The 27,678-nt window shown below is 35.7% G+C and overlaps 1 protein-coding gene across 1 annotated transcript in view; it reads left to right on the forward strand.

Annotated features, from left to right (window-relative positions):
• The window catches only part of NCAM2 (neural cell adhesion molecule 2), a 251,181-nt gene that overhangs the window by 165,239 nt on the left and 58,264 nt on the right, over nt 1-27,678 (forward strand). The window contains exons 13-14 of the mRNA XM_027875469.1: nt 12,867-12,986; nt 23,960-24,081. Coding sequence (XP_027731270.1) covers nt 12,867-12,986; nt 23,960-24,081 — 242 coding nt within the window. The remainder of the gene's footprint in view (nt 1-12,866; nt 12,987-23,959; nt 24,082-27,678) is intronic.

Consider the following 27,678-nt stretch of genomic DNA (forward strand, 5'->3'; position numbering starts at 1 on the left):
TTCCTTTGTAATTTCTAGTTCTTAACTAAAATAAAATCACTGTACTTTAACCTGAGCATGGGGCTAGAGCTTGAAGTCTTAAAATACTGACATCCTGCCCAGTTGTCAATCTACCACACAAGCAAGCACTCAGCATTACTTTAAACTATTAGAAGGTTTAGTAAGATTTTAGGAATTTGCCTTTCACAGAAGAGGACATTTTAAAAGATTTGTTGCTATGCCAACTTCACAGAAACCCATTATTACTATCTCCTATATTTCTAATGAGTTTTTTTAAACATATTTACATCATAATCCAAAAGAATAAAAGAAGAATTCACTTTTCTAACAATATTTCTAATACAGTGAATATTCAAATTAATGTTAGGCATTATCTTTATACACATTACCAATCACATAACTGGGATAATCTGGCTTAAAACCAAACAGTTAACAAGTTTCCTGATATAGTATAATAACAATAAAAAATTTTGCTTAAAATGAAACCGGAATAAATTTAATTGCACCTGGATCTATTTCCCAAATAGTATCATATAGAACATCAATTTATAATTTCAGTAATTTGGTATTATATTTAACACAAGGGCTATTTATTCCAACCGTTTCATATTACGAGATTCACTATTTCCAGCTAATCTACTGCAAAAGATTTTCAAAGTGACTGTAATCTAACCAGTTTATCACACTTTGGAACACTGTGTTTATCAAATTTCTTCTAACCTTCTATAACATTCTGTATTGGCTTACAGATACTGTGCATACTATTGTTAAACTGATATCTTACTATAGCCCTACTTTCCCAAGCTATTGAGTTAATTTCAACCTAGAGGATTTTCTTCATTAATCTGCCTATCACAATCATAACCTGCTGCTTGATAAACTATAATTCAGGTGTTTTCTAGGAGATCAGAAGAGTTCCATTGTACTGCCTGTTCCTTATCCCAGAAAAAGTTTGTGGGACAAATCCTCCCGTAAAGAGAAAACCATTAAGATGTTTTTAGTGATTACAAACACTTTTAGGAAGCATGCAGTGGCTTATATTCCTGTTGAAACACAAGAGTGGGGTTCTGTCTACTACCAACCCTGTGAACATATTGCAAAAGGCTTGTCTGCCTGATTAACAATAGAGATCTGTTACTTACAGAGATCAACTCAAAGCAGTTTTCCGAATTAAAAATACTTACTCTCTTCTCTTCTGCTTACTTACTCTTCACTTTTCAGAATCTAGAGAGAGTTAATATTTAATAATTCATAGCATACATTTAAAATATAAATTGATGAAATTCTGAAGTAATTTCATTTAAGGCCCCTATAGAAAAAGCTTGCTCAAAGTGAGCCTTAAAAGGACAAAAACTTATTTATGCAGTTTTTAATACATTGATCTGATGGTGGGGGAGGTAATTTGTAGGGAATACAATACCATCAGAAAGCAGGGAATTCTAAGATCAGGCTATGAGATCTTGTCCCTGGTTGGAATTTAGGAATAAATTATTCACTAGCTGGTGGTTCTCTGAGTTAAAACCAAAATTCATTTCCACACTTAGTTAACTTCAGTTAGTCAGAACTTATTAAATTTCTACTGCGTAACATATCAATAGAAAAATTATTCAGTTTATAAAATTAGTGAAGGGAACTACGGAAGAAGGGAATCCCTGGAGAAAGGCTGAGATCTTGAGGTCTGGAAAGAAGAAAATCTGTCCTTGAGATCCTTATCTCTCCTACTTCCAGCATTATTGCTTCTTAGGGAACCCTTAAAGCCATTCGCCTTTTAAATTTCTAAGGTCTCTTTTTCTCTTAAAATAGTCTTGAGTAATATGACCTTTCCTTCCACAGTAGAAGCACTTTTGAAATGCCCAAGGTTATTTAGATATAATTTCCAACATAGCCTGTACAATAACCTCTCTAATGGCCTGTATAGTAACTCCTGAAAAAATGTTTGGGCAGAAACAAGCTGCATAACACTCTGGTCCCCTTCCACAGCTTCCTTTCCTTCATAGACATAGACAGCAATTCCTTCATTATGCACTATAGTCATTCCATGCCAACCTGGGCATCTCTCATGGAAATACTTCCATATCTCAGACAGGGATTGATTAACCAAATGGGTACAAACGATTCAAGCATCTCTCAGAATAGAGGAGTCTAGTCTCCGATAAAGTTTAGCACTTTTGCAAAGCCTATTGTAAAAATGAGTAGGATTCTCCTCCTCCTCATGTACTGTCCCTTGAAATCTATTCCAGTTTGCTGGGGAAGCTGCACAAATAGCCATACCCTCAAATAAAAATTGTCTGGCCTGCTGCAGTGTGCTGTGATCATCAGAATTATTGGAGTCCTGTTGTGGATCTTGTAAAGGCCAATTGGGGATCCCCCCCCTTTTGTTGGAACTAACCTATTAGCTGCCTGTATGACTGCTTGTCTTTCACTTGGGGAGAGCAAAGTCATCATTAAGTCAGTTATGCCTTTTTAATCGTTAAAATGATCTGTCACTGCTCCTAGATTCTCTTCAGACCTAGGGACATTATTTTTCCATGTGGAGAGATCAGAGGGAGAGAAAGATTTATATCATCTAATAGAAATCACATTTACCTTTTATTTCAATATTTTCTCTGACTGATTTAAGGGAATCCCTTTGGCTATGCTCTTTTCACTACTATTAGTTTCCATAATTTATAAGAATTCTTAAACTGACCTAAGAATTTCCCTTGTAGTCTACAGTTGAACTACAGTCTTTAAGGTAGTCTATGGGAGGCACAGTCCTGTGGTCTTATCTCTTAGCAGCTTAGAGCTGAAGACCACCCCCAACCCCCAAAGGCTTGGATTTTACTTCATGGAAGGGCCCAAAAGAAAAATTCCTTCTCTGATTCTACTTTCAAATCTGCAGATTTTTATAAATTGGGGAAAAGGTCCCCTTCTCTGTCATTCTCTTTATTTTGACCACAGTCCAGAGACAGAAAAGAGATATTTTTTAAGTTTTCTATTTATTCTTGCCCTTTAAACTTTAAACATTGATTACACAACAAAAGGAATGCCTTGAAGCAATGCATATACAAAAAAAAAAAAGAATAATAAGGAAACCAAAAAAAGTATGCTTCAATCTGCACTCCATTCATAGCATTTTTCATCATGGGTCCTTTGGAATTGTCGGATTGTTGTCTTGATCAGAGTAGCTAAGTCTTTCACAGTTGATTATCATTACAATGTTGCTGTTACTGTGTACAATGTTCTGCTGGTTCTACACACTTCACTTTGTATCACTTCATTTAATACTTCCCAGATTTTTCTGAAACCAACCTGCTCATCATTTCCTATAGCACAATAGTATTTCATCACAATCATATACCACAATTTATTTAGCCAGTCTCTAAATTGATGGGCATCCTTTCAGTTTCCAATTCTTTTCCACCACAAATATAACTGCTGTAAATATTTCTGTACACGTGGGTCTTTTTTTTTCCTTTTGATCTCTGGGATGTAGACTTAGTGGTGGTTTTGCTGAGTTAAAGGGTATGCACAGTTTTGTAGCCCTTTGGATGTAGTTCCAAATTGTTCTCCATAATGGTTGGACCAGTTCACAACTCCACCAACAGTACACATCTCCTCCAGCATTTGTCATTTTCCTTTTCTGTCATGTTAACCAATCTGATAGGCATGAGGTGGTACCTCAGAGTGATTTTAATTTGTAATTCTCTAATCAATAGTAATTTAAAGTCTTTTTTCATGTGACTATTGATAGCTTTGATTTCTTCATCTGAAGCCTACCTGTTCATATCCTTTGACCATTTATCAGTTGGGGAATGACTTGTATTTTTACAAATTTGGCTTAGTTTCCTATATATTTGAGAAATAAGACCTTTATGAGAGAAACTTGCTATAAATTTTTCCCACTTTCCTTCTAATTATGGCTACATTGTTTTTGTTTGTGCCAAACCTTTTTAATTTCATATAATTAAAATGATGCATTTTACTTTTTGTGAGCCTCTCTATATTATTGGCCATAAATTTTTTCCTCATCCATAAATCTGATGCTCCCCTAATTTGCTCATGATATTATCCTTTATATTTAAAATATTTATCCATTTTGACATTATTTTGATATATGTTATGAGATGTTGGTATATGCCTACTTTCTGCCACGGTGCTTTACATTTTTCTCAGCAGTTTTTGACAAATGGTAAGTTCTTGCCTCCAAACTTGGATCTTTGAGTTTCTCAATCACTAGATTACCATCATCATTTACTAAGTAGATTGTACACCTAATTTATTCCTCTTATCTGCCACTATATTTCTTTAGCTAATAACAGATTGTTTTGATAATCACAACTTTGTAGTATCACTAGAAACCTGGTACTATCAAACCACCCTCCTTGTTTTTCATTGATTCCCTTGATATTCTTGACCTTTCTTCTTTCCAGATAAATGTTGTTATTATTGTTTCTAGCTCCATAAAACAAATCTTTCATAGTTTGATTGTTAAGGTGCTGAATAAATAAATTCACTTAGATAGAATTGTTATTTTTATTATGTTGACTTGACCTACCCATGAGCAATCAGTATTTCTCCAGTTGTTTAGATCTATCTTTATTCATGTGAAAAGTGTTTTGTAATTGTGTTCATAGAGTCTCTGGATTTGTCTTGGCAGGTAGACTGCCAGGTATTTTATATTGTCTGTAATTATTTCAAATGGAATTTCTCTTTTTATATCTTCCTGCTATGTTTTGTTGGTAATATATAGAAATGCTGATGAGTTATATGGGTTTATTTTATATCCTGAAACTTTGCTAAAGTTGTTAATTGTTTCAACTAGTTTTTTCATTTATTCTCAAGGATTCCCTAAGCATACCATCATATTAAAGTGTAAATATAAAGAACTACACACCCAAAAATCAAAAGTAAATATAATAAAATTATAATGATCACATAGGACTCAGAATGAAGAGATTTGAGAAGCTACCCTCAACCTATCTCTTTGCAGAGGTGGAAGGTCCACCGGTATTACATATTGAATATATTTTTGGACTTTTCAGTGTATTGATCAGTTATGCTGATTTTTTTCCTCTCTAAAAAAAATTCTGTTTCTTAGATGATTCTCTGGGAGGGACAGGAAGAGGCTTATTTAGGATAACTATGGTGTTATAGGAAATGTAAATGTAAATACTCTTTTTTCAAATATAATTACTAAGAAGACCAGAAAGCACTCTGGCAGAAATTAGATTTAGACATAAATTTGAAATGCAGACAGAATGCACAGCAAAGCTGTCAACTGGGGAAAAAACCTTTTGTCTCCAATATCTCTTGAGAAGGGTCTGATATCTAAGAAATGTAGTACTGTATCAGAAATATGTAAGATCAAAAACTATTCCTCTGTAGATAAGTTGTCAAAGGATATAAACAGACAGTTATCAAATGAAGAAATCCAAGCTTTTAAGAATCCTATAAAAAATGTTCCAAGTCACTAATAAATTATAATACAAATGCACTTAAAAAGTACCTCTGTAGTTTGACTTCATACCCATAAAATTGACAAAGATGACAAATGAAAGAAAGTTACTTTTGAAGTGATTGTAGGAAGAGAGACACACTAATGCACTGTTAGTGTTAGTGAAAGCCATTGTTAGTGGCTTTCAATTGGTGCAACCATTCTGGAAAATAATTTGGAATTATACTCAAAAGGTCACTAAACTGGTCATGAATGGCAGTACTACCGTTAGGCATGCACTCCCAACAGGATGAGGACTGAGGGAAAGAACCTGTATGTTCAAGATTATTCTCCATTCTCTCCTTCTTTACCCCAAGAACTTTTTGTTGTGGTAAAGAAGTAGAAACCAAGAGGGGAATGAATGAGCAAAACTTGGTATGTGAATAAAATAGATTTTTATTTTTCCTTAAGAAATATGATAAATTCAGAGAAATATGGAACAAGTGGTATGTACTGATGCAGAGTGAAATGAGCAGAATTAAGACAACAGTTTGCATGATGACCATTATAACATGAAAGGAAAAAAATCTAAAAGACCTGAATTTTGGATAAGGCAGTAATCAGTTATGACCTCAAAAGACTCACAATGAAGCATATTCTGTGATAGAGACTAGAAATATAGAACCAGACACGCCTTCTGGACAATATCTTCATTTGTTTGGTTCAACTATATATATATTTGTTTAAAAAGAGATGGCATTTATTAGAGGTTGGGGTGATAATGGAGGGGAGTTGGTGAGCAATGATAGATATGACAAAAGAGTATCAGCAAAGCATTTTTACTTTCTGCTGGTGTTGTACCATAATTCAGCCATTCTGGTTTTCAGTTTAGAATTGCGCAAGAAAAGTTACTAAATTGGCCTTTGAGCCAGTAATCCTGTTTACTGGTCATCTAGCTTTAAGAAGTCAAGGTCAGAAAAAAAGGTCCAATAAAACTAAAGTTTTCGTAATAGTACTCTTTGTAGTAGCAAAGTACTGGAAACAAGGCAGGTGCTCATCAATTGAGGAATGGCCAAAAAAATTGTAGTATATGAAAGCAATGTAATATTGATGTGTAGTAAGAAGCGTCCAATAAGAATTGAAAGAAAAATGGGAAATTTTAAGTGAACTGATACAGAGTATAATAAGTAGAAATAAGGAGACATTAGTCAGTCAATCAATAAACATTAATTAAACTCCAATAATATGCCAATGAAGAAGGTCCTGGGGGCAGCTAGGTGACACAGTGAATAGAACTCTGGCCTTGGAGGCAGAAGGACCTGAGTTCAAATCCAGCCTCAGACACTTAACACTTACCAGCTATGTGACCCTGGGCAAGTCACTTAACCCCAATTGTCTCACCAAAAAGGAAAAAAAAAGGTCCCAGAAAAAAAGATATGAAACATATTTCCCCATTGTACTCTTTATACAGGGAGGCAGAGTACTTTGTGGATGGATTTATTTTCGGAGACAATGACTCAAAATCACTTCACTCTTCCTTTGGTTATTTGTAATTAATTTATGCCTTTGATTGAATGACTCAGTGAAGATGCCTAGACCTTGTTCACACGTAGTTCATACCTCATATTGATTGACTAATTCAATCAGAAGTCAAGGCCTTCTGTAATTATTGATGTAGGAGTATAGAACACTTGTTTTGCATTTCTTTTCTTTCTGTTTGATTTTTTTTTTGTTATGACAGATCCAGTGTTGGGTAACAAAGAATGTAGGGACAGCCTGATTTTCATTGCTGAAGCATTTTTGCATTATAAATTTGTGTTATCTAGTCTAAACTGAGTCTTCTTTGAAACAAAGCAACTTAGTCCTCATTAATTGATTCTTACTCCCCACAGTAGCTATTCCAAACCTTCTTTTTGCTCCTCAAGATTCTGATAATTCATCCTTCCCTGTAGCAGAGGACATGGCTTTATTCTTTATTAGGGGGTAGAGGGTGGGATAGAGAAAAAAGAATGATTAAGTTGAGGCAAAGGCCATGAATAAACTACAATCAGAGACATAGAAAGAATCCTACAATGGGATAATATCCTCTTCATCACCTGCATGAGTTGATATCTTTGTGTGAGTGAGACACAAAAGAAAAAAGGGGAACCAAGGAGCAGGCTTTACAAGGCAATCATAGAATCTAGAAGAAATAATCCAAAATAAGTACCTCAAAAGTTTGAAATCCATGAGAAATGCAGAGAATAAAGAACTAAATAACTGGAAGGACAACTAATCAAAGAATAAAAGTCTAAAATAGACAAAAAAGGAGAAAATAATGAAGATAATGAGGGGAAGAAATGCTTTGTAGAAAAATGCACAGAAAATGAAATTTTAAAAACTAATAAGCAAAACAAATTGAAAAGGTAGGAAAGAAGAGAAATTCTACTTGAAAAGAGGAGAAAAAGGGAAGAAGTAAATAAACATAAATGTAATAAAGTAAAAGGCACTAATGAGGGGTAACAAATAGGATGGGGATTGAGGGCAAGGGGAAGAGAGCTGGTAGGGAGACAACCACTTATAAAGATTACGGACAATACATAACACTATGTGCAAACAAATGTCAAAAGGCAGAAATAGTACATCCATTCTTAATAGACCATAACACAATGAAAGTAGTCATCATTTGAGGGACCACAAACAAAAGACACAGATCCACATGGAGACTTAATAAGGAAATCCTAAATAATGAGTGGGCCAAAGAACAAATTCTAGAAATTATTGATAATTTTGTGAAAGAAAATTATAATGATTAAATGATAAAATTTCTGGGATGCAACTAATGCAGTCTTCAGAGGAAAATCATATCACTACAAACATACATTAACAAAACGGAAGAAAATTAGTAAACTAACTATACATTTAAAAAATCATAAAGCTAACAAAAAAATAAACCTAAAATAAGCACAGAAGAGAAGATATTAAAAATTGGAGGACAAATAGTTAAATTTGTAACTAAAAAAAGCCAAAGAAATCATTAATAAAACTAAAAGCTAGTTCTTTAAAAAGATTAATAAAATTGATAAACCCTGAACTAATCTAATGAAAAAGAAGCAGTCAGAAAATTAAATCAATAAAAGAGCAAATGAGCAAGATGAAATCACAACAATAGAAGAAATAAAAAATAATCACAATCTATTACACACAATTATAGGCTAACAAAACTGAGAAAACAAGAAATAGAAGAACACTTTTCAAAAATATAAAATATCCAAACTGAAAGAAAATGAAATAGAGATCTAAGATAACCCAATCTCAGATAAAGAATTAGAACTAGATGTAAAGAAACTTTTTGGTGTTGTTTGTTGTTCATTTGTTTCAGTCATGTCCAACTCTTCATGACTCCATTTGGGTTTTTTTTTTTTTCAGCAGAGAGAATGGAGTGGTTTTCTATTTCCTTCTCCAGTTTATTTTACAGATGAGGAAACAAGGCTATCAGGGTTAAGTGACTTGCTTAGGTCACAGAGCTAGTAGGTGTCTGAGGCTAGATTTGAACTTTGAGCTTTCTGACTCCAGGCTCAGAACTTTATCCATTGTGCCACCTAGAAAAAAAAACTCCTGGTCCTAATGAATTTACAAAATTCTATCAGCTTTTTAAAGAGCAATTAGTATTCATACTTCAAAAATTATTCTCAAAAATTAAGAAAGCACCCTACCAGAATATTCCCTCACCAAGTCTCCCCTCCCTTTTAAGCCTCCCCCCCGTCTCCTTGTTCTTACCTATTTCCCAAGTGAATTAAATGCATTTATATATCAAACTCTGTGTGTGTGTGTTCAGTTTTCCTTTGTTATTAAATATTTTGCATTTATGGCCTCTACTCTCTTGACCAAGCCTTCTCAGAAGGGGATATCAAAGTCAGTTTCTAGTCACTGTCTCATCCTCTCAGTGTATCCTGTATTTTTTACTTTCTAATAGATTAGTTAATTAACAAAGTGCTGAGTGTTCTTCTGAGCCTTGACATTACCATGAATTACCTTACAATATTCCAATTTTGACCTTTCCTTTTATTATCCTTATAATGTCCTTGTTTTTTATTCTCTGGGTCCTCTCATAAAATCAGGAAATCATTATGCACTTCTAGTCCAAAAACATCATAATGTTTATTAAACATTTCACATTCCATTTTTTTAAGAAGTAGTAAAATAAAAATTGTGTTTAGCAAACCAATAATGCTAAAAATAATCATTAAACATTCAGCATATAAAATAAGAAATGATGAAGTAATAGTTACATGCAATTAATATATATCAAAAACAGTAAAATGAGCACATTAATTAGCAACAACACTGTTGGGCATTTTGCATTTGATTATAATGGGTTTATAATGAATGAGAAAATGATTATGGGAAAGAAAAAAATTCAAAACTCCTAAAAGAGCCTCCGTATGTAACGTGGGTTATCAGCAACTGTGCTAAGTGCTAGGGATGCAAAGAAAGGCTAAAAAGAGTCCCTGCTTTCAAGCCCATAGTCTAATGGGGAGGACAGCATGCAATAAACTATGTATAATAAACTGTGTACAGGGTAAGTTGGAAATAATCAACAGAGAGAAGGCACTAGAATTAAGGAGCATCAGGAAAGGCTTCTTATAGAAAGTAGGATTTTAGCTGGGACTTGAAGGAAGTGTGGGAAGCCAGGAGTCAGAAATGAGGACCAAGAGCATTCCAGGCGTGGGACTGTTGTTGTTCATTCATTTCAGTCATGTCCAACCCTTTGTGACCCCATTTGGGGTTTTCTTGGCAAAGATTTTGGAGTGGCTTGCCATTTCTTTCTCCAGCTCATTTTACAGATAAGGAAACTGAGGAAAACAAGGTTAAGTGACTTGCCCAGGGTCAAATAGCTAGTGTTTGAGGCTAGTTTGAGCTCAAGAACATGAATCTTCCAAACTCTAGGCTTAGCACTCTATCCAGTGTGCCATCCAGCTGCCCTTGGCATGGGAAATGGCCAATGAAAATTCCCAGAGTAAAGAGATAGAGTATCTTGTTTAGGAATAGCAAGTAAACCAGTGTTACTGGATCTTCAGGTACCTGAACAGGGATAGGAAGAGTGAAAGAGGACCGAAAAGTTTGAGGGGGAAGGTAGCAGATTATGAAGAGCTTCAAATGTCAAGTAGAAAACTATATATTTGATCCTGAAGGTGTTAGCCACTAGAGTTTGTCGAGTAGGGGACAGGAGGGTGACATGGTCAGATCTGTGTTACATTGTTTATACTTTATATATAAATAATATTTAGCATGTTGTCTCCTTTAGAATGTGAGCTACTTGAGGACAGGGAACATATTTTTACCTTCTTTGTATTTCCATTGTTTAGCATAGTGCCTGGCAAAGAATGACTGCTTAATAAACGCTTATTGATTAAGTGATTGAGAAAGATTATGACCAAAATCACCTTTTACCGTAACTACAACTACTGACTTCCTCAATTCTGCAAACACAGTACCATTTATTTTTCTCAGGGTACCAATAAAATTCTTTTCTCAAGAATTCTCATCGTGTTTCTTGACAACTCAAGGGTTGAATTAGATTCTTTTAGGAAGTTCTCTTAATTCTTACTTATAACTATTTGGCTATCACATTTCTTGATGTGTTGATATTTCCCATTTTTACTTTCCTTCATGTTCTAATAATTCAAGGTAGTTTTCTTTTATGATTTTTTGAAATACAATATCCCAATTTCTTTGAGGGTTTTTGTTTTGCTATGGTTTTCTGGGAGCCCAGTGAGTCTTAAATTATCTTTTTTCATCCTATCTTCTAGTTCATTTGTTTTTGATAGTAGATACTTAATATATTCTAACTTTTGAAGCTTTTTTTTTACTTTGTTTTCATATTTTTGTCTCATGGAATCATTAAATTCTGTTTGTTTTGTTCCATTTTTTTGGAGTATCCACTATTTAGGAAATGTTTTCTTCCTTCTGTTTTGAGTTATTTATTCTCTTTCCAACTACACTAATTTCATTCTTTATCTCATTTCAGTTCTTTCTTCCTTTCTTTATTCCATTCTTATAGTCATTGCCAATGCATTCTTTTTTCTGGTGCTCTTTGTGTCCTTATTACAGTTACTTTCCTCTTTTGGGTTTTCCTCCTCAAGTTCTCAATCCACATTATTTCTTAATGGTAATAAGAGCAAACCTATTTACATAGGTTTCTGGCCTCAGTTCTTGTATTGGGTCTAGGTGGGTACTCGGCACTAGGTACAGACTCTGTCCCTTCTTTTACACTTCAGTATGATGGCTAGACCTACTATCTGGCCCTGCTATAGTCTGGATGACACTGCCACTGCTGGATAGGGTGACTGCATCCTATTATCCCTCCTTGATTTCTTATATAACTCTTGCCAGAGACAGGGAGCTGGAGCTAAGAATGAGACCAGGCCCCATGCTCAGCCTCAGTCCCTATCTCCTTTTGTAACCACCCATGTGGATCCAGTGATTTGAGTCTTATCTTCTGGTGCACCTCAAATAAACATAGACAAGAGATTATAGGACACACTAACCTCAGCCTCTCTATCACCTTGTGCATCTACTGGGACTTGACTTTGTCTCCTGGTTTGGCTACATCAGGGCTTGTGTTGAGATTTCAGTAGCTTCATATTTCATCTTTCCAGAGATTGTACTGACTTCAGGTCCTGTCTCCTATGCACTGACCTTGCCCAGGTCCTGTCTCCTATGCACTGACCTTGCCCCATGTCCACCCTGTCTTCTTGTGTTGTCACTGATCCAACAGATCCCCAGCTTTGACTTCGTCCTGTGGTTTGGCCCCAACTAACCAGACGCTTCTGGTTTTAGGCCCTGGTTTACAGGAAATAATGTTGGCTTCAGACTGCCCAGAGATCCCCTAAAGAGATAAACCTCCAGCTTATGGTCATCTTCTGGTATGATCCTAGACAAGCTGGAGGTGCATCTCTTCAGTTTTATTGAATATTTGTTTCGTGTGATGGTTTTTTGGTTCTTTTTTTTTTTTTGATATGGTGTTTCTCAGGAGAAGTAGGTTTTAGTTGGATACTTTCTCATTGCCATCTTTGAATGAAATCTAGAATTTCCCTATTAGTGCATTTGCACAGAAAATATTTTTAAAGGGCTTTTTAAATGAAGAATGATTATTATATGTCACAGGTGGCTTTTAAGGGATTGTTTTTTTTGTGTTTTGCTTTCATATATCCTTCATTAAAGTTGAAAATTCCTTGGTCTGTCTCAACCTTTGAGAACAACTGTGCCCACTGAGGAAGTTATATCAGTTTGAGGATAGGGCCCTTTCCCCATTTCATTCTCATATTCTCATCCCTTCCTCTGTTCTCCTAGTAACTTACAGGAAAAAAATATTCTGGATATGGTGAAGAAATTGTACTTCTTTTATAACCTCCTTTATCCTTTTATGTATATTAAATCACTCTCTGTCTCTCTCTTTTTCTCTCAGCAACGGTTGTTTTAAGCAACTTAGAACCAAATACAACCTATGAAATCAAGGTTGCAGCTGTAAATGGAAAAGGTCAAGGGGACTACAGTAAAATTGAAATCTTTCAAACATTGCCAGTCCGTAAGTAATCATAATTTCAACTAATACAGGATTTTAAAATGTTATAATTTGCTTGTCATTCTCTTTGCATACAAATTCATAAATTAACTCAAAGTAAGTTTGGATTAATATATAATCTATTCAGAATACTAGAAGCCTCTTTGTGCTACACTAATGCAAAGAAATGCATTTAAACACAAATTTCCCAAGGGAAATTTTCCCAATAAAGGATGTTCATTATTTATTTATATCTTAATTAATTAGGTCATAGTTTTTCTATTTTCTGTCTACTATTACATTCAATATCTATTACTTTAATTTAGGGTAGCTATTGCTTTTATTCCATAAACTGTAAGTTATAAGAGAAAATGGAACCAATAAATTAATCCACATGTTTAACAATGATCATATGAGAATAATAACTGATACAGACTCATTCACATAACAACCTTCCCCCTTGGGCTCTTGTAAAGACGATAAAATTTTCTTGGGTTTAAGATCATTCTTTTCTGTTAGAAAGTAGGGAAAAGGAAAACCAATGACTAAAATAATGATATAAAAGTTCTCTATAATCTTACCTTCATACACAGCATTTCTGGGATTATGGAATTGGCTAGAAGGAATTAATAATTGTTTTAAAAAGAAATAACAGAACTATGTAGCCATATTTCTCATTATAGCTAATTTCTCCACTCTTTCAGGCTGATTTCCATATACCCACTAGAAATAAATTTATTCTCACCTTGCTGGTCCTGGAGTCAAAAAGACCTGAGTTCAAATACAGATTCAGACACTTACCAAATCTGTAACCCTGGGCAAGTCACTTAACTTCTATCTCCCTCAGTTTCCTCAACTGTAAAATGGGGACATTAATAACACCCATGTCACAGAGTTGTTGTGAGGACCAAATGAGTTAATATTTGAAAAGCTCTTATCATAGTATATAGCTCATGGTGGGTGTTTAATAAATGTTTGTTCCTCTAGCCCAGCAGTCTTTGATCTTTATTTTTTTACAAGTATTTTTATAACTATTTTAATGTAATTCATTTCCTTTGTAATCTTATGTACTGTATTTTATGTATTTAAAGATATTATTCTAAATAAGGTCCATAGCCTTCACCAGACTTCCAAAGGCCTGGTGATTATGACAAAAAAAGGTCAAAACCCCTTGCTTTAAGACTTTGGTGATCTCCCCCCTTAGTTCTAACTATCCCAAGTCTAACTATTTTCTCAAAGCCATCTGAAGTCATGCATTTTGCATAAATTCTTCCTCCAGCCCATGATGACTCAGTTCTCTGAACACAAACATTCATCAAAATGACTACACAATTTAGCACTTGTCTTACATTATCTATTTTTTTCCTTTTCTGTGTTCTTACTCTCTGTTCCTTTTATGGCAGATTTTATATGAGCCTGGTTGGTTGTTTGTTTTCTTTTAAAAATGGAAAACCTGTAGATGCAGATGAATATTCAAAACAGTCACTTCAGAAAACTGTACTTTTTTTCCCCAAGGATTAGTTTAGGTTATTTTCAAATTTTCTTTTTTGGAATTGTCTTCTTCAGTGCACATTATTTTGAATATACTTAAAATGGCAAATCTTCATTGCTGGAGAAAGTTTCATTTTTGGAAAAACATAAAAGTCATCTAGAACTCACCAAAGCAGCTAGGTGGCGTGGTCGATAGAGAAATCTGGAAGAACTGAGTTCAAATCCATTCTCAGACACTTATTACGGGTAACCTTGAGAAAGTTGCTTAATGTCTATCTTCCTCAGTTTCCTGATCTGTAATAATGAGCTAAGTTTTGTAAATCATTTTGTAAACCTTAAAAAGTTATGTAAATCCTACCCACTACTATTACTACTCTTAGAAGCAATTATTGTGAAAAAAAATGCTTCAGATAAATTCTCCAATATAGTATCAAAAGCTTTATGGCTGTAAAATAATGGAGGACAGGTTTTTTTTTTATTTAGTTTGTAAATTGACTCTTAAGGCAGCTCCAAAACAATAATTCCAAAATAAATATATATTATTCCAAAGGAACCGTTTTGAAGAACAACACTCGTTTGAATATTTTTTTAAATCCATTAAAAGAGATGATATGACATAATGGAAAGAGTAATGAACTTCTTGATCCACAAGTACTGGATTTGACTATCAGTTCTTATATTTCCTACCTGTATGACAGTAGATTAATGCTGTAATTTCATTGATCTTCAGTCTCCTCATCTATAAAATGAGGATAATGATACTTGTACTATCTGTGTCACAAAGTTGTATAGGGAAAGCACTCTGTAAACCTTAAATTATTATTACACAAATTGTTATTAATTAGTTTAAAAATCAGTTCCATTGCATCATGCTTTGCTAGCATCCCTGATAGTAGCTAGTACAATACTTCACAAAAGGTATGTGCTTTATAAATCAGTGTTGATGTTATTGAATGTGCAGCCTTCTGGGCTAATCCTACCCCCTGTCAAAATCACATTCACAGGACGGATCCCCAGGGGAACAACTACTCTAGGTTCAAGATATTCCATGGATCTATACTCCTAAAACTATAGACCACAGTCTCAACAGTTTGTTTACCTTTAATTATCAGCTAACCACACAGTTTAGCTCAAAGCAAAGACATTTCATGAGACGGCATTACAAGAGCAATAGCTACAAAACATTCTATTCTATAAACTTGAGGCATAATCTCCCACAAATACAATAGTATCAGTGGGAAGAGAGGGCACACAATTAGAGGCAGATGATTAGGGAACACAGATGGCCAAGACAAGTCACACCTGTGGGACCCTATGTCCTTTCTCTTCCCATGGTGTCTTCTGGGTAAGTAACTCCACTGCAAGATGACATGTCCAGTAGAGAAGGGAGGAAAAGAAAGAAATACCCTTGCCCACTGAGAGTTGAAGAATTTTTCTCACTCAATAGCATATTTTCTTCCATAGGTAGAGGTCACACTCCTCAGAGCTGTCTCTTCTCTCAACTGACTCACTTCCCCAACTTCAAATATCTTGCTTTTTAAAGGCTGCCAGGGTAATGCCTGATTCTTTGACCAGTCAGTGGCTTAGTACCTTATAATTCCATGAAGTTTAATTGAAGAACTTTTTCACTCCCCCTAAAAGAGTGGTAAAATATAAACCTTTACATTTTTTAACACGTTAACACTTTGTTGTCTGTGTCACCTGCCTTTTATATTTTATAATTTCATCAAGTGAGCTCAAGGAAAATCTATCGGAAGTTCTGCTGATCAACTCTCCCACTCTAAATATTGAAGGACAAAAATCAATTATGTTTATTGGCATAGTCTAGTTCTGTCTAGAAATACAAAAATAAGGCCTTCAAATATGGAATAAGACAGAATTCTGCCTGTCAGGAAAAAAAATAATAATAAATTCATTCACTTCTACTTATTATTATTAGACTCTGTTCCAACAGCAAGCTACTTTCTTCTCTTACTGTCACGTCCCCACTGATTGTATGTATTACCCATACATTCTAAAATGTTTACCTTGGTCCTGATATATCACCAAATTGAAATCAGATTAGAGTCAAGCATTAAGGTGAATATATGCTAGGTGTCTGCACTGTAAAATTAACTGTTTATATAAAATGTCTATAGCACAAAGTTCCTCAAGTTACTCTCTTCACAAGATATCTAGGGAAAAACTCTTAACTACACAACCCAGTATCATGGCCCCAATTCCACACTTGCAAGTATGTTAGCCATGATAATACAGGGCAGAGCTTTAAGTTCTACAAGCTTTGGAATAGCTTATATATCAAAAGGATTTTATTTCATAGAGAAAGAATTTTAAAACATTATATATTCTTTACATTCATTATAGTATTTCCAAAGTTGCACACTAAATATTCTGCAGTGTCACTAGGTTTCCTCAAGTGTTGCTGCCTGGTTTGACAAATCACTGCTTTCTTCTGTCTTCAGTGACCTCAGCCACAGCTCTGCTGCCTCTAATAGTGTTTTTAGTCTTCCTCTCATATGTACTTTGATGGCCATTGGAAGATCCATTACCTTCTACAGTTGCTCCAGGGTGAGGCTTAGGAGTTATTTTTCCTATGCTACCTAGGGCTATAACTCTATCCCATTCAGAATTTATGGCTCTGAATAACAGTCCAAGGTTTCACTCTTAATTAAATGACAATATAATTCTTGTGTTCAAGATACTCATGGCACAAAAGGCACTGTTTTAATTTAGTTGGTTTAATTCTCTAAAGGATGAGCAGGAGGAGGGTCTAAGATTCACCTTTCCAAAATTATATACCCTCTATCCTTGAAGCTTTTCCCTTGAAACTCTTATCTCCTTTGATCCAGTCACATGAAAGTCCTTATCACAAACTTCAAACTCAGCCTGGTTGGAAAGAAGATTGGTTTTAGAATCCAAATACCTGATAATGAATTCTGGCTCTACTTTTAATTCCTTTGTAATTTAAGTAAAGTCACTTAGCCTCTCTCATCCACAGCTTCCTTATCTGTAAAATGAAGAATTGGACTAAATGATCTCTCACAACAGCTATAAATTCTATAAGCCCTAATATTCTTTCCACTTCTGACACCACACATGGATATTTTCCACCCAAAGGAGTATCCTTCCAGAGGCTACAAAACAGCACCAATTTACTCTCCTTAAATTCATGGGTCGTATTATTCCAGTCACCACTTAGATTACTGAAGTCGCCCAAGGCGATGAGCTATCTATGTCAGTTACCAATCCCAAGTGGAATGAATGTCTTAAGCAATTCTTAAATCTTTGCATGACTTCAGAATGCTACCATTTTCCTTAATCAATTTAGGGGAATAGGGAAGAAATGAATATTCAGTTGAGGCAACATAAATATCATAATCTAGTGAGTGCTCTTCGAAGTAATCAGTATTCTCTATCCCTTTTTTTTTCCCCTCTTCTGTGGCCTTCTGTCTTCCCTTACCTCTTTGTGCTTCCTCTTCCCATTTATATTTTCCCCTTTTCTCTCCCTCTCTCTTTAGGGGAATTATTTCCCCTAATTTTGCCACACACACTCAGCGCCACAGGTAGTATATTAGACTTCTATTACTGCAGATTAGAGGAGACTGTAGAGATGTATTGATATTAGTAATTCTTTTAAAAGTAATACTTGCCTAAGTGCACCTAAGGCTTAATAAGAATTGATGTTCTATACATCCACTGATAACTCATCATTATAAGCATGTAGCAAATAATGTTTAAGCCGTAGCTTAACTTAGAGATTTAGTTTCCATGAACCTTTTAAAAGTTTTTATATTGTCTGTTGTTTTTATTGTCCAAACCTCTATTCCTCACCATTTATATGTATAATCACAGATATTTAGAGCCCACAAATAATATGTATATTCTTGCATCACAAGTTAACATTTGTATCTAATTACATCTAAAAGTTAAGTTGAAATTATCACTTGATATTACCTTCATTTGGTTTTAATCGATTTATCTGATGAAACCTTTATTGGTTCTACAATTCTTTTTCTTACAGTTTTCTTACAGTTTTCTTACAATTCATGGTCAATATCCATAAATACTATTGATATCTCAAATATAGTGGATCATTAGCTATGAGTAAGTTAAATATATAAGTAACAAACTAGGCTTTGAAAATGAATTATAGTCACTATCTCAAAGAAATCCTAATATGTGAATTGAGCAAGACATTGGGTTCGTGGTAAGGAACATGTTAATTAATAAGTAATTAATTGATGAAAAAGCATGTATTGAGTGCCAAGCACTATGATAAATTCTTGGAATACAAATACAAAAAAACAAAGACAGTCCTTGTCTTCAAGAAGTTTACATTCTAACAAGGAGATAACACACAAAGGGAAATGATGTCCAGGCAGGGGCACTTGGGGCCAGAAAGTTAGAGAGATGGTGAGAAGGGAACCAGAGAAGCCATAGGAGAATAATTTGGCACATCTCATCCAGGGACAATGACAACAAAAATTTGATCATTGTTCCAGAACTCCAGAACTGGGGAAATGGGAAGTGGGAGTGGTTGATGTTTGAACCTAGGCAGGGACAAGATGGCTAGCAAGATTATAGAGGAGATGGCCAGAGAGTTGGGAATGAAGTAAGTATGAGGATTTTGCTGAAATAGTAGTTCTGGAAATTCAGTTACCAATTAGTAGAGTGGGGACAATAAGGCAGAAGTTTCTCTGAAAGGCAGTTGACCTGGCTATTAAAAAAAAAATGGCCAGAGATTTAGGAAGGAAGTGAAACATGTCTGGAGCTTTTCCTGAAAGTGTTTCAAGAGTCACCAATAAATAAGACCATAGATTGAAAGCTAATAGGGATTTTAGAGACCATCAGGTCCAATCCCTTCATTTTATAGATGAGGAGGTGATTCACAAAGAAGCTAAGTGACTTGCCCAGGATCGAACAGCGAGTAAATGTCTGAGGTGAGACTTGAACTCAAGTCTTCCTGACTCTGGGTCCACTGTACTGAGCTGTCTACAATCAGAGTGATAAACAAGGTGACTCTCACCTCTTGTCCTGTAGGGCCCCAATATCCTTTCTCTTATGTTGTCCTCATGCTGATTCCTTTCACCACATCAGGACAAGTCAGTCAGCTGGATTCCATGGACAAGTTCTTCCTTGTAGCTAGCACAATTCCAAGGCTAATACTAAGCTCCTCCGTCTTATGCTTTCAATCACTATGCCTGCCTGGTGGTGGGGCAGGGTGGGGGTGGGGAGGATGGGGGGGGATGTGAGGTGGGAAGGGGGAGAGGAATGTTTTCTATTGGGCAGGTAGCCTCACTGCCCCCAGTGTGGCCTAGATGGGGCAGGGAGTGGAAAAACAGAAATTCTTCCTCCTCTTCTTCTTCCTCCTCCTCCAAATCAAGAAACTATTCTTTCTCAAGGATTGAGTTCTTCCTCCATGGATGACTTTCTTCTCTAATGCAAGAGGTCACACTCCTCAGAACTGTCTCCTGTTTGAAGTGCCCACCCAGAGAGTGTGTCTTGCTTTTTAAAGTGCTACAAGTGGTGTGGTTGATCTTTAGCCAGCCAGTGGCTAGCTGCCCATCAAGCATGACTACAGAATTTCTTCATATCTCTAAAGACCTAACAAAATGTAAACACTTCCTTGCAATTTATTTAAAGCCTTAACACCTTGTCTCTATAACCTGTCCATTACATTCTGTAATTTCATCAAGTGGGCTGGAGGGAAATACCCTCTTACAGTTTGGCCGTTTAAACATTTGTCTAGTACATTTATCCATAGTTCCAATTCTGGATAGCTCTCCAATGAATTGGGGAGTATCAAGTGTAATTCTTTCAAGTGCCTTCCCCCTAAAACTTTACATTAAAGGATCTCAGCAAAGTTCATATGACACAGTTCTTGGACTTCATTTCCTACCCAGCTGCTTTCCTGGGCTTAATGATTTGCATAAACTCATCATACTGCAAAATGAAATTGGCTCTGAAATTCATTCTTCATCAGCACCAACCCCTCCCTCCCAGCAAACTTTGGGCCCCTTCTATCTCTGATTAGAGAGAGTGGAGGATAGACATTGGAGACCTCTTCCCTGATCCTACACCGTATAAGGAGGTCTCTCTGGACATTCACCTCACCATTTCCTACCCAGCTGCTTCCTGATCTCCAGAAACTCATCATTTTGCAAGATGAAACTTACCTCTTCAGATTGTTACCTTCCTTGGTTACAGGACTTCATCATGCCCTGTGCCAGATACTGCCCCCACCCCTTCTTTTTATGTGTTATCTTACCTCATTAGATTGTGAGTTTCTTGAGGGCAGGCACTGTCTTATGCCTCCCTTTGTATACCCAGCACTTAGCACAGTTCCTGGCACATATTAGACACTTAATAAATGTTTACTGATTCTGACACTGACTCTTGGACAATCTGAAAATTAGTAGTTTTCCATAAGGGCCTTAGATTATACTCACTAGGAGATGGTAATACAAAAAGGTTTGCCCAAAAACAATTTTTAAAAAGAAGTGGGAAAGGAAATTGAACTTCAGAGGGAAACCCTGGTACAAGCAGACCTCTCAAAAGAGAAGTCTTGGAGTTGACTGGAAGCCTTCCCCTCCTCATCAGGTGAGGAATCAAACTGTCTCAAATGAAAATGCCTCTGGGTCCCTGAAACACATGGGGCACCTGAAAGTTCCTCAACTGTTCTCTTCAAAACTAGGATATCACAGAGAGAGAAGAGATTCCAATTGGACAATCCCCTCCAGTGAAAATCTGTAAAATGCATAGAGTCCTAAATATAACTTGGACCATTCCCATAATGTAGCACTCCCCAAACTATAATCCCAAGTTGTGTCCCCAAAAGAATTACTATGACTAGGTTCAAAGTACTATTGCTCACAAGGCCCCACTGGTGCATTTACCTTGAATAGTCAGCCAAACACAATTAGCTCAAAGCAAAGTCATTTCCTGAGATAGCATCTTAAGGATAATAGCTACAAAACATTCCCCCTTAAACCTACGTGACACATTCCCACAAATATATATAGCATCGGTGGGAAGAGTGGGCACCGGCACACATATGGTAGAGAGGCACACACTTAGGGAATACATTTGGCCGAGATGACTCACATTTCTGGCACTGCAAGGCCTCAGTGTCACTTTCCTATTCACAATGTCCTCATGTTGCTATGAACCCCCTCTACTGCGCCCCCAACACCACATTGCAAAGTATCCTTGGACCTACTCCTTCCTAGGCATAATGTCATAGCCAAAGGTGGTGGGGAGGTGGGGAATCAATTGATTCCCTCTTGAGAGCTAGATTTTTCTCCCATAATTGAGTCTCTTCTGAACTTCCAGAGTTCGTACTCCTCAGAGCTCTCTGTTGTGTGCGTTAAGTGACACCACAGAGAATGCTTTGATTGTGAAAGAGTATGGCCAATCAGAAGAAAAACTTCATCCCTAGGTGATAAATTATAGATCAGGGGTTGGAAACCTGTGACCAAGGCCACATATGGCCTCCTAGGTCCTTGGGTGTGGCCTTTTTGACTGAGTCCAAGTTTTACGAACAAATCCTTTTATTAAGGGGATTTGTTCTGTGAACTTTGGATTCAGTCAAAGGGCCACACTTGAGGACCTAGAGGGCCACATGTGGCCTTGAGGCCCAGGTTCCTCACACCTGCTATAGATGCTACTTTGCACTTCATTTAAAGCTTCAATAACTTGTTATCTCTATTACTTGCCCATTACTTTCTGTAATTTCATCAGATGGACTTGGGGGAAAATCCATTGAACTGAGGGCTCATGATCAACTCTCTCTTAGTTGATAGAATTTAATTGGTAAGGCTTCATGGTATAGTAGAAGGAATACAGAATTAGTTTTAATAAACCTGGGTTCCAGGCCTGATGTTTACTGAGTAACTCTAGGACCATAATTTAGCCTCCCTGAGCCTCAATTTTTCCTCTGTAATTGGATTAAATTAGTTTGTTCAGTAAGTATGTGAGATGTGAGAGATAATCTCCAAGCTCCCTAACATTCTAACAAGCTCTCTTTTTACATTCTAAGATTCTATTTCCATAGTTCAACCAGCTTCTCTTTTCTCTCTCTTCTTTTTAAAACCAAATTGGTCTAACACTTTTAAAAATTCAACCAGTATCAGAAAGAAATTCAAAATGTGTTAATAAGGTTTAAGATCTCCTCTTTCCTTCATCTTAGTAGACATGCAATCCATATCACATTGCTTCATTATGTATATCTCTTTGTACATTACTCTGAACAGGCCAGGAACTTCTACCCACGATGTGTAAAATTTTAAGTCTTTATAATACTCTGCCTTTACAGAAGACTGGAGGAATCAGACAAAGCCAGAGGGGTGGTACAACATGTCTGAGAATATCAACTAAGAGATACAGCAGCCACCTACCTAAATTTTCAAGCATTCTGGGTGTCCTATGAATGCGAAATTCTTAATGATCTATTTTGCTTGAAATAGCTTTATAAATGTCATTTTTGTAATACAATTTCCATGTGATAAATAACATCAAAGGCTAATGTTTAAATTGGGGAAAATGTTGAAATACTGTTATAGAATAAGATGCTACAAAATATCCTCTTCAAGCTTACTTTGTCAAAAATATTGTGAATAGACGACTGATTACTAGATAATTATCTTTTATAAAATGTAATTGTAGTGGTTGTATAACTGGGATAGTGGATAGAATTCTGGACTTAGAGACTCCGGTTTCAAATCCTATCCCAGATGACTACTAGTTATAATGATCCTCCCAGAGTCTCAATTTCCTCATCTATAAAATAGAGATAATGATAGCATCTACCTCACAGGGTTATTATGAAGAACAGATGAGATCATGCAGATAAGGCAGCATGAAAATCGAAAATCTTAAATCACTATGTAAATGTGTTTTGAATGAGCTTATGGTCACAGGATCATAGATCTGGAGTTGGAAGGAATCCGACTTGCCCAAGGTCACAAAGACAGTAAGCGTCAGTAGCAAGGTTTGAATCTAGCTCCTCTGAATCTAGAAAAAGCACTCTTTCCATTATATGATATTATTATTACTCTTGTTATTATCATAAATATAATTTGATTTTTTAGCATTTTTGAATCTGCCTTTTAAAAGGATTCTCACCAATATTAATATTTTTACATTTGCATAGCGTTTTACAGTTCTCAAAGTTCTTTCATTCTCAATAACCCTACGAGATCAACCAGGCCAATGTTCTTCTTCCTCCTTTCCAAATGAAAAAAAAACTGAAGTTTGGAAATGTTAGGAGGTTTGCTCAAGGTCACACAGCCTAGTTAGTGGCAGAACTAGGACTAGCTCTCTGGTCCTCCAGTTCCCAGTCCAGACGTCTTGCCGCTGTACCATGTTGCCAGTCTATCATAATAAAATGTATAATATCAAAACTTCTGGAAATTATTCAAAACGTTACCGAGAGAAACTCATCTTAATTATCATGAAGAAAACAGCATCACCAGACAAATCTCAAACCTGCTATATTTTATGTTTAGGTGAACCAAGCCCTCCATCAATCCATGGACAGCCTAGCAATGGAAAGAGTTTTAAACTTAGCATAATGAAACAAGATGACGGAGGGGCACCCATTTTGGAATATATTGTGAAATATAGAAGTGTAAGTACTCAATTCATTATATTCAACATCTGTTTTTAAATCTTATTGAGATTTGTTAAGGCAATATAACATTTGAATTTTAACATTGAGCAGGTTCAGAAACAAAAAAATTATATGAATACAGATGTAAGTTTTTCTAGCTGAAATTTATTATTCTAGGTTTTTGAAAACTAAGAGTCTTTCTCGACAGTCTAAACAAGTTATTGAAATAATAATTTAGCTTTATATGCTGGGCATTTGATAATTTCTATACAAAAAGAGGTAGCAGCAGTGTTGAGAAGTAGATAAATAAAGGTACTTCACACATTCTATCAATTAGAGATTCATTTTGGCTTTATAGACTCCTCTTTTAAAATGAAGAAGACCCTTGGAAAGTTTACACCAATGATTTATTCACACCTCATTAGAAGTAACTTTAAGCAAATAATTTCTGAGCTGATATCTGCCACACTTGAATGGATGTTTGATGGAGTTTGGAGGGCAGGAAAAGGAAGGGTAAGTTTGGAACTTGAGAAATGTAGTAATGGGGTTTTGATAAGCGAGGGCAAGATAAAGGCACTGGATGTCTCAGGAGCAGTAGAGATATTAAAGGAGAATTAGAAATTAAGAAAATAATTGTCAGATTTTACACATAAAGTGAATATACTTGAACCCCAAAAGGCACTGGTTATAGTTAGCTTGAATGCTTAATGCACTTCATGTCAACTCCCCAAGGGCAAATGGGAAAACTTTTAAACTTTAGTTTGTTTATCCAAAGTTAACTGAAAAGATGTAAGGCTGATATACACTAAATGAGTTAGTTTATCCAATGAGTTTCCATATATTCCATAATCAGTCAGACAATTCACCATATAAATAATTTTTATACTTTTGCTTGTAAGTATGTGTTAATATTGGGAGAGGGACTTAGTTCCTCTGTATAAATATCCTAATTATCTCTAGTCTTATAGTGGAATTTACATTCACTTTCTTGTAAGTTCTTTCAGGGAACTGATGATGTTTTTTGACCTAATCCAGGCAAAAAATCCAGAGTATCTGGCACATTCACACAATGCTTCCCATAGATATAGATACTTCCCTAGGTACCAAGTTAACTATTTAACAAACCAGATTATACTGTTTGAATACTTTAGACAGTTTTTAGCCAGAAAGGCACTCTGCCTTTAAGAGAAGTCTCTAATAAATAATAGCTCAGAGTTGTAAAAAATCACAGCTTACAAATCAAAAGAGGAGTTAACCTCCTAATAATACAAATGCATCACACTCTAGGTATCTTCCTTCAAATCAATAGTACTTTTATACAACAATTTCCTAAAGCCACAAAGCAAGAAATTGTAAGTATAATTAACATAAAACAATATAATGAAATTAAAACATAAGACACAAATCAGAACTTGTTGCTAGCTAGATGATACTAAACCAGTCAAATGCATCTTTAAATCAGCTATTTGGAAACAACCATTCCATCCATCTATCAGTTTGGGTAATTTATACTAGTTGCATTCAGAAATCAGTGGAGAGCAGTTATCCCTTTTGCTCTCATAGCTACAAAGGTATAGTACCAACAGTTACCATTCAGAGTACAGTTCAACCATGCTTGAACAATAATTTCTCCAATTAACTTATGAAACCCAATATAAATCCAAATTTCAAATCACTCAGTTTTAAATCTTACTAGATGATTCCAGTTACTTTTCCACATCCACAGGAATTTTTTAAAATTTGTGAATCCAGCTTAGAAAGCATGAGAAATCTCAAAACTAACTCCAACTTCAAGAAGAAGTAGTTATCAAAGTGTAGTTCACAGCTTTACAAGCCTCATAGTCTTTCTAGGCAGCTAGGTTTTGCAGCAGATGGAGTGTCAGGCCTGAAGTCAGGAAGACTCATCTTCCTAAGTTCAAGTCTGGCCCCAGTCACCAGCTGTGTGACCCTGGGCAAGTCACTTAACCCTGTTTGCCTCAGTTTCTTCATATGTAAAATGAGCTAGAGAAGGAATGTCAAATAACTCCACTATCTTTGCCAAGAAAACACTAAATGGGGTCACAAAGAGTCGGACCATGACTGAAAAACGACTGAACAAGAACAGTAATCTTTCTATTCTCTTCTTATCTCAACGAGTTATAAAACTTCCTTCAGTACTGGGTTTTTCTTTCTGGTTCATCCTGGAAATTCTGATAGTTGGGAAAGATGAGGGCCTTGTATTGCCCCTATTTGAGTGAAAAAATCACTAGTTCAGTATTTCTTCTGTTTGGCAATCTAAATCTGAGGTACATTTAAAGGTGTCTACTTCTAAGAATGCCTTTATAAACTTCTCAGTGCCTTTTAATTGATTTTCAAGTCTGTACTTTTTCAGTGTAATTTATCTTTAATTCATTTTTTTTTATTCTCTCTCTTTTCTTTTACCAACTCCAGTTAATCCACACTGAGCCTGGAAAATCACAGAATTGAACTTTTCTTTACTGATTCAATATCATTTCTTTATCATGATTCAGTATTGTGCTTTATTTCCCTGCCCAGAATTGAGTCTGCAAGGTTTATAGATAGTTTCCCATTTTGCCAAGTAAACCACTTCCAAAAACAGGAAAAGAGTTCTGTGGTTGGATTTGAGAGAAGAAATTTGAGAGAAATTAAGGAGAATTTGAAGCTAAACAATCTTCAACTTCATACTGGTAAATCCTAATATGCCTGCCAGCTATATCTCTTTTCCCCTTCCCAGATAAACTTCTTAAAAAAGTCATCTACAATTGGCATCTCTGCTTCCTCTTTCTCATTCTCAACTTTCTATTCTTTGGCTTCCAACCTCATCATTCAACCTAAACTGCTCTCCAAAGTTGTCAATGATCTCCTTATTTTTTAATTAAAAATGTATTTATATAAACATTATTACTTTTAGCTACTTGCCCCCTCCCACCATGAACAATTTAAAAAATAAAACCCTCATAACAAACAGGCATAGTTCAGAGAAATAAATTCCCACGTTAGCCAAGTACAAAAATGTACATCACAATCTGCACTTTAAGATTTCTCACCTCTCTGACAGGAGGTGGATGTTTCCTCTTCAGGCCTCTGGACTCCATATCACCTTTTATGTCTAAGTCATGTGTCCATTTGGAATTTATCATAGTATATGTGAGATGTTGGTCTATATTTAATTTTTGCCAAACTGTTTTCCTAGTAGTTTTGTTTTTGCTTGTTTGTTTTGTTTTGGCTGGGCAGTGGGGTTAAGTGACTTGCCCAGGGTCACCCAGCTAGTAAGTGTTATGTGTCTGAGGCCGGATTTGAACTCCTGAATCCAGGGCCTGTGCTCTATCCACTGCGCCACCTTGCTGCCCCATCCTAGCAGTTTTTGTCAGTTAGTCCTTACTCCAGTAACTGGGGTCTTTGGGTTTTTCAAATACCAGGATACAATGTTCATTTGCCCTTGTATGTTGTGTACCTATTCTGTTCCACCAATTAGCATCTCTATTTTTTATCCATTTTAATCATTTCACTAATTACTGTTTTATAGCATAGTTTGAGATCTGATACTGATAGAGTCCTTTACCACCTTTTTAATTGTTGTACTTGAGATTTATAACCTTTTGTCATTCCGTATGA

Source organism: Vombatus ursinus, unplaced genomic scaffold, assembly GCF_900497805.2.
Source record: "Vombatus ursinus unplaced genomic scaffold, bare-nosed wombat genome assembly UNPS02014809.1, whole genome shotgun sequence".
Classification (NCBI taxonomy): Eukaryota; Metazoa; Chordata; class Mammalia; order Diprotodontia; family Vombatidae; genus Vombatus; species Vombatus ursinus.